General features: G+C 38.7%; 2 protein-coding genes across 7 annotated transcripts; both read left to right on the plus strand.

Moving 5' to 3' along the window:
* The first annotated feature begins 917 nt into the window (after positions 1–917).
* Positions 918–10,282, plus strand: LOC6589961 (solute carrier family 12 member 6). 6 transcript variants are annotated; one of them, XM_026984913.1, is made up of 22 exons: positions 918–1,004; positions 2,152–2,280; positions 4,217–4,408; positions 4,639–4,772; positions 4,831–4,913; positions 4,975–5,077; positions 5,169–5,274; positions 5,333–5,462; positions 5,520–5,638; positions 5,701–5,919; positions 5,986–6,142; positions 6,205–6,464; positions 6,526–6,778; positions 6,847–7,209; positions 7,282–7,468; positions 7,526–7,741; positions 7,831–7,938; positions 8,277–8,330; positions 9,245–9,337; positions 9,640–9,773; positions 9,847–9,986; positions 10,064–10,282. In XM_026984913.1, exons 2-22 carry the CDS (start codon positions 2,172–2,174, stop codon positions 10,153–10,155), a joined length of 3,252 nt encoding a protein of 1,083 aa, XP_026840714.1. In that variant the 5' UTR covers positions 918–1,004; positions 2,152–2,171; the 3' UTR covers positions 10,156–10,282. The 6 variants fall into 6 exon arrangements, with proteins under 6 accessions (XP_026840714.1, XP_026840717.1, XP_026840716.1 ...); XM_026984914.1 differs by lacking the exons at positions 918–1,004; positions 2,152–2,280 and adding an exon at positions 3,820–3,930 and having other exon boundaries at positions 10,064–10,155; XM_026984916.1 differs by lacking the exons at positions 8,277–8,330; positions 9,245–9,337 and having other exon boundaries at positions 10,064–10,155.
* Positions 10,283–10,697: 415 nt separating this feature from the next.
* Positions 10,698–12,585, plus strand: LOC6589962 (WD repeat-containing protein 47). Its single transcript, XM_002015601.2, has 5 exons — positions 10,698–10,838; positions 11,038–11,195; positions 11,265–11,667; positions 11,731–11,954; positions 12,024–12,585. The coding sequence occupies exons 1-5, from the start codon at positions 10,803–10,805 to the stop codon at positions 12,247–12,249; spliced, it is 1,047 nt and encodes a 348-aa protein (XP_002015637.1). The 5' UTR covers positions 10,698–10,802; the 3' UTR covers positions 12,250–12,585.
* The last annotated feature ends 9 nt before the right edge of the window (positions 12,586–12,594 follow it).

Below are 12,594 nucleotides of genomic sequence, written 5' to 3' on the forward strand. Positions count from 1 at the left end.
TCCTGCTAAAATAAAATAAAACATTTAAGTGTGCTGCAATGCGACCAATTATCAGACCAATCTAGTCTGAAAAAGAGATGTAGCACAATGAGACACAATTTTTAATTAGTTTTGGGAACCGCTTACTCATAGCACTATAGTCTAATACCTGTTACACAATTTGAGCTGTAACGATGTTTGCCAAAGATTCAAACAACCGGATCGAGCTTCTCCCATAAGGTTTTCTGTCTTAGCTTCAAGCGTAGTGGATGCGACCAAAAAAAAAATACATTCTGGTATATTTAGCATGATAGTATTTTTGATTGATGTTCATCGAAATCATCAACCGTATACATCATAAACAAATGTATGTATATGTACATACATATGAACCTACATCACACAGCACACATACATACATACATACATACATACACATACAGCATATGTACGTACATATATACCGGCTGTACGAAGGAGAATTAAAATAACTAAATGCTGGATTTAATGTAATATCATATATTTGTAGCTACGATTATGACACGTATTCACATATATATATATATATGTATTCATGTATATATGCACATATGTACGCGTGCTAGCCACTTTTAACTGCTTTATAAATTTGGACAAGAAACCGTAAATTTGGGCGTTCACAAATGCTGAATAAAAATTATCAAAAAATGGTATCATTGGAATTAGGGTGCTAATTGCAATAAAAATAATTCCAAAATACACTCGCTACTCATGCGTTCCCCTATGCGTTACATTTGATTTCAATTATACTTTTTCATTAATACAACAGTATTTCCCCCAACTCGCGATTCCAAATCATATACAGTAGAAAATCATTTTGTATTACTCATGCGCCTTTAATATGATAGTTTTATTTTATTCGTACAATTGAAAAGTTCACTAAAATTAAGGAGAAAAGAAGGAGTAACAATAATTAATAAATAACAAGAAAGGAAGTTACAAGCCCGCAGAGTGTCGACGATCCCCGATTACCAGGCGCTTTGCAAGTAAATGGAAATACAAAATTTTCTACGCGTAAACATTACATTTTTCCCGTATCTTAATCGTATGAAATGTCTGTGCATATGCACGTATGTATATATTTATATACATATGTAACTTTGTTTTGGCCAATGTGAGATTTGTTTAATTGTGCGACAGCTTCAATAAGTGCTGTATCTGCTCCCTACGTTTTGATTGTTGTTAGATAATACGTACATATGCACATACATACCCGTTCATATTATCCGAGGCATATTTTTACGTGCGGATAACTACACATGTTCCTGCTGAAATGCACTCATGTACGGCTATGCATGTACATATGTACATAGTATGTGTATGAAGATTTTTATGAACGATATTCTACTTAATGATTTTGTATGGTATACGTATACACATTCATACATATTTATGAATTGAAGCCCGTCGCGCACACAACTAAGCACATTGACTGCTGCTATCCGAAATCAAAGAGGAAAATGATCATGATAATCTTGGATGGAGATACTCTTGTATGCATTTACATATGTACATATGTACATATCTATGGGCATGTGCGTGCAGTAGAGTAGTGAAAATAGTTCTTGGTTCCCAATCCCTCCATTTGTGTATCTAAATTTCATATTATCTTATGGGTTTTCTATTCAAATAATCGCATGGGAAATCACATGCAATTTAGTGTCAGAAAAAAATGTATTTTGGAATTTCTTTGTACCCATGTTTCAGAATGGTAGTAGCACTGATTTCTTAGCTGATATATGAAAACTTTTCTGCAACCAGGGAATTGATTTATCGTATCTTATGTTTCCGGGCAATTGGGTCATGATAAATCAAACCAGTTATTGTGCAATCGATTATATAAGAGTTACTCTCTTCAACTTTGAAAGACTTATCTATTAATGATATTTTGGATGATTCTAAAATGAATAAATCCATTTCACACACCCTTTCATATGATATCAGTAAGCTATAAAACACTTGCTGTGATATAACAAAAACATGACTTAGGCGTGGCGTGGCCCTCTTTGGTTTTCTAATATGGGTCGATCCTGGTGAAAAAGTCTGGGGAAGAAATTACAATAAAATGATCTCCGCGTATTATTTTAGTAGCGGATGAAAGTTTTTCATTAACAATATTTTCTCCATTTTCAGAGTGCCTTTGAATAACAAATATGCCAGATAGATTTCAAGTCACAAAAGCAGACGAAGACACCGTATTGGATTATCATCAAGATGAAGCAAGTGGAAAGCTTTTGGGAGATATCCACGATGAAACACTAGGTGAGAATCAATTAACATTACGTAACTTATTGCGAGAAAAACTAAAATTTTGATGATCTTTATGTTAATGTTGAAAGTATTCAATCAATTGTTAGGGATGTTCGACTAATTTATGTATGTATTTATGTATATATTGAGGACATGCGCATCTTCTGGCTAAAGCTAAGAGCTATAAAATATTTGTATTGATAGGCGTTGTAAATTTCCATGCTCCATTGGTGACTACTGTACCGTCGTATAGAGCTTATGGGCTTGCATTTCAATCTCATTGTGCCCCAATTGTGAAAATCCAGAGTGCCCTGCTGACACATTTCCTCTCAGCTGTAAAGCAAGCTCAGGGGGTACCTGTGAAAAGCTTCGAGCGCCAGCCTAGCCGCCCAGACAGCGCAGCTTTCGCCCTGGCATTTCCAGCGGATGGATGCTGTGCGAGAGTGCTGGATTGTCCTGGTAAATTTTACTGCGAGTTAGTGTGCGAGTGTGTGCCTTAGGCCAAGAAATGTTCACCTGCAACGGCTCTCTCTCTCTCTTTTCGCATCTCTCTCGGCAAGAGTGTGTGTATAGAAATTGTGTGTAGACAAAAGCTTTCGATTTCATCTCAATTGAACGCTCAGGGTCCTGGGCAACATAATTTTTATTCGGCCGAATACACAGTTTTCTTAGTTTTTCTATTAATCTGGACGAGAAGTAGCATACATTTGAGCGTTTTCGCTCGCCTAAAATAATTTTAGAAAGAATATTCTTTCAAATAAATTTAAAAAAACATGAAAAACCAGTTCTTTTTGAGCGCTTATAATATGTAACATTCTTTTAACAATCGACGAAAATCCAACAATAATCAAACACACACATGAATAAAAGTGCGTTAAATTATTAAGTGTTTGCAAATTGAGAAGTCATAATCCGAGGGCGTGCGTATTTTCTCCCATTCGTATTCGAATGTTTCAAGTGCTGTTTGCTTCTTCGTTTCGTAACAGTTCAAAGAAATATTAACATTGATGGGTGCTCCGCCAGGCCAGGCGAACGAGCCATTCCACATTCCAAAATAACACCAATTCACTGCCGTTCAGCTACCTACGCACGGGGAGGGGCTGAAAATCCTTGACCTAAATTAATCGGTTACATATTTTCCGTCCGCGATGCCACTGTGTGAGCATCCTGCCCTCTATTCGCATAATGTCCGCACTTCACTCTGGAGCACCCGTGGCCCTTTCCTTGTTTTGATCTCCTGCCTTTAATACTCATTCAAGTAGCTCTCCACATACAAGTACGAGTGCGAGTATACATATTTCTGTGTGTGAGCGAATATACTAATACAATCCCAAGTGATTGCAAATCAACCTATTTCAAAGGAGCAGAAAAACCTACCTCCGGCCCGCACCCGCACTGAATGGACCACGCCTTTTGGTTATATAATACATATATGTAGATGTGTACATATACAAGATATGTCCAATGCTATGCCTACTAAATTCTCGTTCAAAATACTTTCTAGTGTTACCTAATTTTAAGTGAAAAAGTGCAATCTAGAAGAAAACTTTAAACCCGAACATAACGTTAACATGCAAAGTAACAGTGCAAAAGATGATTCGGATGAAATGGAAATAATATCATCCGAACACAATGGCACAGTACACGATACAAAAAATGAAGGTATGGTATGCTGAGGATTACTGACTATACATACAAGTACTCTTATGTATAATCGTATTTAGATTTTAAGAAGTTTTGTCGATTTAGTGGACGAATTCTACAACAAGCTGTCTCACACTACAGTTTCGATCTATACTTAAGTAATCGTTTATAAAACTTTTAGATTATTTTACCGTAACATATATATTGCTAGTCATTTGAAAACTATGACATATCTGACGCCGCCTCTTTCTTGCTACAGTACAGCCAATACGTTTGTTGAATGAACATCTAATGATATTTGCAGACTCAGGTGATATCCACAGGGCTGAAGAAAACCAGAAGTCTAATATCGACCCAAATCTCTATCTATACGATGATGATTTGGCGACCAGGCCCCATATATCAACATTCATTTCATCAATTGCCAATTATGAAAACACGATACCAGCGGCCACTGATCCCGATGCAAAGCCACCAGCACCATCGGCGCGAATGGGTATGTTGTACACAAATTAATTAACTTGCGAGTACTTGTGAGAGTATTTCTCGTGAAATAATCTTAAATTAATGGAACCAAAGCGTTCCGCCAATGCCACCAAATAATCGTAAATAAATAATTAACTGATTCGTGGGAAATTCTCAATAACTATGTATGCCTCACTTGGATAAGGTTCTTTCGAATTGAGTAAACGATCTCTCTCTGGCTGGCTGGCTTTGTATTTGTAGGTACCCTAATTGGAGTGTTCTTGCCATGCATTCAAAATATCTTTGGAGTAATATTGTTCATTCGGTTAACATGGGTTGTCGGTACGGCTGGCGCAATATGTGGATTCTTAATTGTATTGACCTGCTGCTGTGTGGTAAGAGACTGCGACAATTTTCCAGCCCACTTTAGCTCTATTAACACAATTTTCTTAGACGATGCTAACGGCGATCTCGATGTCAGCTATTGCAACAAATGGAGTAGTGCCGGCGGGAGGGAGTTACTTCATGATATCACGGTAATTTTAAAACCCCAAATCCGAGTACTCTCAATTTTAAATGTATTGTGTTCATATGCAGATCCCTTGGACCTGAATTTGGCGGTGCGGTGGGAATGCTGTTCTATACAGGCACCACACTGGCAGCGGCGATGTACATTGTTGGTGCTGTTGAGATTGTATTGGTAAGTTCTGCAAAAACATAGTAATATTAATTATTAATTAATTAATTATTATTAATATGTCTACAACGACACACTCATTCACTACATACAGACATATATGGCACCTTGGGCATCGATCTTTGGGGACTTCACAAAGGATGCCGATGCCATGTACAATAACTTCCGGGTCTACGGCACAGTATTGCTCATTTTTATGGGTAAGCTGAAATCTGATGAGGAAAGGCAAGAATTAATGGTTGTCTTTCAATTCCCAAGGCTTAATTGTGTTCGTGGGCGTCAAGTTTGTCAATAAGTTTGCCACGGTGGCACTGGCCTGTGTAATACTCTCAATCATAGCAGTGTATGTCGGTATTTTTGACAATATTCATGGCAACGAAAAGCTATAGTAAGTGCAGTCATCGTATCTTGTGAGAATAGAAAATAACATTTTGCTTGATTGCAGCATGTGTGTCCTTGGAAAGCGACTTCTGAAGGACATTCCCATAGACAATTGTACAAAGGATGACTCATTCATGCGCGATATATATTGCCCGAATAACCGTTGCGATGATTACTACCTAAGTAATGAAGATACAAACCGCTTAAAGCAGAAACCTTTTAAAATCCGACTTGTTTCTTAATAGATAATAATGTGTCGAAAGTGAAGGGCATCAAAGGACTTGCCAGCGGCGTTTTCTATGATAATATCTTCCCCTCGTTTTTGGAGAAAGGACAGCTTATATCGTATGGCCACGATTCGATTGACATTGAGAACATCGGAAACGAATCTTACAATCAAATTATGGCCGATATAACCACTACCTTTACGCTGCTTATCGGCATCTTCTTCCCATCGGTCACAGGTGTGTTTTTGTTTCTATTCATATAAAAGTTATCCTTATTTGACCCGAGTTTTTGTCACAAATCAGGCATCATGGCTGGATCCAATCGCTCGGGCGACCTTGCTGATGCCCAGAAAAGTATACCAATAGGAACGATATGTGCCATCCTGACAACCAGCACTGTTTACTTGTCCAGCGTCTTGTTCTTCGCCGGCACAGTGGACAATCTTCTGCTGAGAGACAAGTAAGCTGCCAATTGACCCATTCTGGAAAGAGTTAATAGGGTAAATTCTAACCTATTTCTAGATTTGGACAATCGATCGGCGGAAAACTGGTCGTTGCAAATATCGCCTGGCCAAACCAATGGGTTATACTGATTGGGTCGTTCCTATCGACCCTTGGAGCTGGACTACAAAGTTTGACTGGCGCCCCCCGTTTGCTCCAAGCAATAGCCAGAGATGAAATCATACCATTTTTGGCGCCGTTTGCAAAGTCCTCCAAACGCGGAGAACCCACCCGAGCTCTGCTTCTGACTATAGTCATTTGCCAGTGCGGCATTCTCCTAGGTAAGCTTGAATTTGCTTCATGTTATTATAAAATGTCATATTGCTTTGTTTGTATCAAAAGGTAATGTGGATTTGCTGGCGCCGTTGCTATCCATGTTCTTCCTCATGTGCTACGGATTCGTAAATTTGGCTTGCGCCGTACAAACTTTACTCAGAACACCGAATTGGAGACCGCGCTTTAAGTTTTATCACTGGAGCTTATCCCTGATAGGCCTGACGCTCTGCATATCAGTCATGATCATGACTTCCTGGTATTTTGCTCTGCTTGCTATGGGAATGGCCGTCGTCATATACAAATATATAGAATACCACGGGTATGATACATCAAAATATTCGAATGTGATGGAATTATAACTTTTCTGCACCTGTTTTACGTTTGCAGAGCCGAGAAGGAGTGGGGTGATGGCATTCGTGGAATGGCGCTCACTGCCGCGAGGTTCTCCCTTCTCCGTCTAGAGGAAGGCCCACCGCATACGAAAAATTGGCGTCCGCAAATCTTGGTGCTTTCGAAGCTCAACGACAACCTCTTGCCAAAGTATAGGAAAATATTCTCCTTTGCTACTCAGCTAAAAGCTGGCAAAGGATTGACAATTTGTGTGTCTGTTTTAAAAGGCGACCACACAAAAATTGCAAACAAAGCCGTCGACGCAAAATCCACATTGCGGAAGTACATGACCGACGAGAAGGTAAAGGGATTCTGTGATATTTTGGTGGCGCAACAGATCGGAGAAGGTCTAAGTTCAGTGTAAGTTGGTCACCGAATACCGAGAGCCTAACAACGAGAGCGCGTAGCATCAGCATATCATCTTTCTTACAGCATCCAAACAATTGGCCTGGGGGGAATGAAGCCAAACACAGTCATCATTGGCTGGCCGTATAGCTGGAGGCAAGAGGGCCGGAATAGCTGGAGGACTTTTATCCAAACAGTGCGAACAGTGGCTGCCTGCCACATGGCTCTGATGGTGCCAAAGGGAATCAACTTCTATCCAGAATCAAACCACAAAGTAGTAAAGAGAAACCCATTTTCCTTAACTTGCCGATTAATTGTATACAATTTTCAGATTGGTGGCAATATTGATATTTGGTGGATAGTCCACGACGGAGGTTTGCTTATGCTGCTGCCATTCTTGCTAAAACAACATCGCACATGGCGTAACTGCAAGCTACGCATCTTCACAGTTGCTCAAATCGAGGACAACTCGATTCAAATGAAGAAAGATCTTAAGACATTCCTGTACCACCTTCGAATTGAAGCCGATGTTGAAGTGGTTGAAATGGTATAACAAACCACCCTTCCCATCCCATGGAGCTAGCTAAAGCTTAATAAATCATATACATATTTTTCTTTATTGGTAAACCATTACAGAATAACAGCGACATTTCTGCGTATACCTATGAGAGAACACTCATGATGGAACAGCGCAATCAGATGCTGAGAGCATTAGGTTTAAATAAAAAAGAGAACTCCAAAGTGGTGAGTATTTGGTTTTTGTTAAGAAAAAAACAAAAATAACGTTTCATTATGGTCATGACATCTGTACTGCAGATTATTTAAAGTTCAGGTCTTCATACTAACATGATATATTTTTAGTTTTAATGATTACAACTCATACTGCACATTAAGTTATTTATTTAATTAAATCTTTATTAGCATTATTTCTATACGAAAATAAGTTATTTACTTACTTCAACTGTAGAAAAAAGTAGAAACCGTATCGGCTTTTGTTTCCCATCAATATATCGACTTCTTATCCATATGAATATTGAGATCGAAATTAAAACTTTACACTTTGTATATTTGAAAATCAAAAGGTTCAGACTATAATGGATTTTAAGGAAACACCCAGTGATAATAAATTGTCTTTGGTAAAGAATATATACAGAATCACTATATATAAAGATACATATACATACAAACTTTTCATTAGCCCAAACATTCTATGTGTTTTTAGCTATGTACATACTATATACAAATACATACATGTATCTCGTCAGATCATTCAATCTATGTAAATGAGCATGTGTGATTCTCATTGTCATCCTTTCATATCATACATTTCTTTGTTGTACCAGTATAGGAATACTCACCCTACGATATTGCATATTGCGTAAATACATATCCATCTACCCAGGAGACGGGATTTCTCAGAACTGTGATTCATTAGAAAGTAATCTTCATGAACAGATCATCGGCAATTGCTGGGCTGGCATGGTCACGTCTAATTGTCTAAATCAGCATACTCTTTATATAAATACGTACATAATAATATTTGATATAATTGACGTATTGCTTTATGCTGGATAGTTCTAAGTTCCACCATGCTCCAAATATGAGTTTCATTTTAATGTTCTTTTATACAATTTGGTTTGTGCCAAAAGTTTGATATCGAATCATTGCCCTATTATACATATATACATAAATACTTTTACTCCAGTGTGCTGCGGTTTGCGTCATGTGTAATCATTTGGATAGCTTTTGTATACACCCAAAGCACTTGAGTGGTTTATCCAGCTTGGTATCCTATCCTCGAGCTTTATACAATCTTGATATTTGTTGCACTTTAATAAATAATTTCGGCATGCGGATCCAAATGTAATATTCAAATGATCAGATTAGCTGAAAATTTTCCATTGGGAATACCCAGATTGTATAACAGACAGTTCCAGTGTTAGTTTGTTGTGTGAAACCCGAGAATACTCGTACTTTATTCCCCTGAAAAGTATTGGCCTCTTCCCCTTGATCAACCGTTTTTTCATATGCATCATGGTAACATTTCCAGGTCCAAACAATTGTAGACCACCATTATGACGCCACCAGAACGGCGTCGAAAGTTCGGTTTGCCGATCCAACTATAGAAGAAACACAGAATCACGTATGTACTCTTTTTAAATTATTATTTACCATTACTTCCAGTCCGTCAATACATAAAAGTTAAGTGGGATCAACGAACACGTAAAGAGTAAAACCTATAGAGACGTTTGTTTTGGATCCATCCATTCGTACATCAAATTAGTTGTGATTGATTTGATGGTTATTGGTTTTATAAATATTTTCGCTTTTTGACAATGAGTTTACATGAACTTTTCTGTTTTTTAAAATCAACGGCACTTGTCATTCGTAGATAGGTCTACATTTCTATTGTTCTGATAATATTTATGTTCGTTACTTCTGCAGGAGTCTCATAACGATGAGAAACGTAACTCAATTGATTCGGACGGTCCCGAAGAGACGGACGCTCCCGAAGCTACTTCTAAAAAGGATGAATCGACAGAGAAAGCCGACAGCAAATTCAAGTCCAATGTGAAACCGTAAGGCACAACCTAAACAGTCCAGTTGATGGACCTAATCAATTAAAAAAAAAAAAAAAAAAAACAATTTCAGGGACGAGTTCAATGTTCGTCGCATGCACACAGCAATAAAACTGAACGAGGTTATTGTGGAAAAGTCACAGGATGCCCAGTTGGTCATCATGAATTTACCAGGACCACCTAGGGAAGTGAAAGCGGAGCGTGAAAGCAATTGTAAGAAGATCGATCTACCGAAAGATTTCTCAAACCTGGGAACTGTGACTCATTTTTGACTTTCCTCTCTATTTTAGATATGGAATTTCTGGAAGTATTAACAGAGGGTCTTGAAAAAGTGTTAATGGTTCGTGGTGGAGGCCGCGAGGTTATAACAATTTACTCTTAAGAGCATTAATCGCTCAGTTTTATAAGAGTTCGCAACACTAGACAAGTTTAAGAATCAATCAAATTTTTAAAAGAAGGTTATTAATTTGTTATATTCAATCATATGTCCAAATGTTTTATTTTTACGTAAATAAAATATCAAAAAATTGTAACAATAATGAACCAGTGTACCATTTTTGTCATTCGTATTTGGCTCAAAGGCTGTCACAATACTGATCGAATGTGAGGTGTGGTTTGCATTACCGAAGGAAAACTCCAAACACACTACTGAGGGGGCTGACTCTGTACTAAAAACCAGGCCGACTAAATTTAAGCTATGTACATCACAAAGTATCGTTGCGTTGGTTACCTCGCCAACGAACATTACTACTTTTCAATACATAACTACTATTCTAAACTATTTTGCTTCAATTCCACCCAACACGCATACAAATCGTATGGGCGCTAAAGATCTATGAAAACGTTGCCCAACACAGACTACTGCCCGTCTCTCTCAAATATAAATAATTGGACCGTGGAGAGTCGTACGGCCTATTACCATCGATGGCTGAGGGGCTTGTTGAACAACATACATTGGTTCGGAATACCTGAAAAATACGCTATTTGCAATTTGGAATTACAAAAAGACTAAAGATAAACCCAGCATTCATGAATTCTGAAGATAAGGACTTGGATTTAAGAAAGGTAAGCGCTGGTTAGACGCATTTGTTTATTTTGAACACGCAAGCAGTTTGCTGGCTGGCAACAAAAGAGTAGAGGCACAAAGGCCATAAATATTTGCATATACTTATGTACTTATGTAGTATAGTTATAGCATGCATTGACTACAGCATTTAATAACTGTTTAGATAATTAATCAAATTAAATTTCTCTTTGCCAAAAGGGCGATGCAGAACGGCCACACTTCGAAGCAGTTACAACTTTGTGCGACTCACAGGCGATTCGGAGTGTCGATTTTCATCCGAATGGAAAGTTGTACGCGGTGGGCTCCAATTCAAAGACTTTTCGGATCTGTCAGTATCCACAACTTTCCAAGCTAAGGTAGTATTTGATGGCTATTTTTTGCGGAACAAAGTGTGAATAAATAATAAATGTACAATATTTTGTTAGAAATGGGCAGCAGACCACCGTGTATCCACCGTCAGTTCTGTGCAAGCGGACGAAGCACCATCGAGGATCAATATACTGCACTTGCTGGTCCAGAGATGGAGAGATCATTGCCACAGGATCAAACGACAAAACAATCAAGTATATGAGATTTAACAACGATACAAATCAGCTGGTGGGGCACGAGATGGAGCTGAATATACACGATGGAACTGTTCGCGACATGTGCTTCCTTGACGACTCTTCCACGAAGTCGCGACTCTTAGTGAGCGGTGGCGCTGGGGACTGCAAGATCTACATTACCGACTGTGTTTCAGGAACCCCGTTCCAGGCGTTCAGTGGCCATTCCGGTCATATTTTGTCCCTGTTTAGCTGGAATAATGCAATGTTCGTATCCGGATCACAGGTAATCATGAGCCCGAGCCTTTGCCCATTGATATATGTTCATATAAGTTGACTTTGTGTTCAGGATCAAACGATACGCTTTTGGGATCTTCGAGTAAATGTTTCGGTAAACACCTTAGAGCATGAGCGTAAGGATAACACACTGGGAAACTCTGCTGTGACAGCAGTCTGCGTTGATCCGACAGGCAGGCTTCTCGTATCCGGGCATGCGGATAGCTCGTGCGTACTATATGACATCCGTGGAAATCGGCCAATACAGCGGTTTTATCCTCACAGCGCTGAAATAAGGTAATGCGAATGCCCATAGGATTTAGGGTAAACAAACTTATAGTTTCTCTATTTCTCGTATTTTTAAAGGTGCGTTCGGTTTTCTCCCTCCGCTTATTACATGCTGACTTGCAGCTACGACAATTCGGTCAAGCTTACTGATCTGCAAGGTGATCTGGCACATGAGCTATCCTCCGTGGTGGTGGCAGAGCATAAAGATAAAGCAATTACCATTCGATGGCATCCAACAGAATTTTCATTCATCTCAACATCCGCGGACAAAACTGCCACATTATGGGCCTTACCTCCCTCGTAATAGCCACGGAGCCCTACTCTGATGGCGAACCCCGAGTCAATGCATTCATTTCGTTGTCAATATTGTATTTGTGCTGATGGATCAATGCATTTGTTGATCAGACTGATCTAATTTATGAAATAAACCAGAGCTGGAATCCATTCCATGCAGCTTGCTCGCAATTAATTTAAATCTAGGACTTTACCGACCATAGAATCCGGCCAAAGGCATTAAGTTACTGGGTGCAATGCAATCGTTATCTCTTTTGGAATCAATAAATAAATAATGAAACATCCACTAAAATTAATATTCCATGCTCGAAGTAAAGACAAATAAAAGACCAGGCTTTAAGTTTTATATTTGGTA

This window comes from Drosophila persimilis, unplaced genomic scaffold, assembly GCF_003286085.1.
Source record: "Drosophila persimilis strain 14011-0111.01,24,50 unplaced genomic scaffold, DperRS2 tig00000002-arrow-pilon, whole genome shotgun sequence".
Lineage (NCBI taxonomy): Eukaryota > Metazoa > Arthropoda > Insecta > Diptera > Drosophilidae > Drosophila > Drosophila persimilis.

Bases quoted from the DNA above. Each gene is read 5' to 3' on its own strand.
- LOC6589962 (XM_002015601.2), top strand. From the start codon at position 10,803: ATGAATTCTGAAGATAAGGACTTGGATTTAAGAAAG. The intron at 11,668-11,730 runs GTAATCATGAGC...CTTTGTGTTCAG, and splicing joins TGTTCGTATCCGGATCACAG to GATCAAACGATACGCTTTTG. The intron at 11,955-12,023 runs GTAATGCGAATG...GTATTTTTAAAG, and splicing joins CCTCACAGCGCTGAAATAAG to GTGCGTTCGGTTTTCTCCCT.
- LOC6589961 (XM_026984913.1), top strand. From the start codon at position 2,172: ATGCCAGATAGATTTCAAGTCACAAAAGCAGACGAAGACACCGTATTG. The intron at 2,281-4,216 runs GTGAGAATCAAT...TGATATTTGCAG, and splicing joins TATCCACGATGAAACACTAG to ACTCAGGTGATATCCACAGG. The intron at 5,463-5,519 runs GTAAGTGCAGTC...GCTTGATTGCAG, and splicing joins CATGGCAACGAAAAGCTATA to CATGTGTGTCCTTGGAAAGC.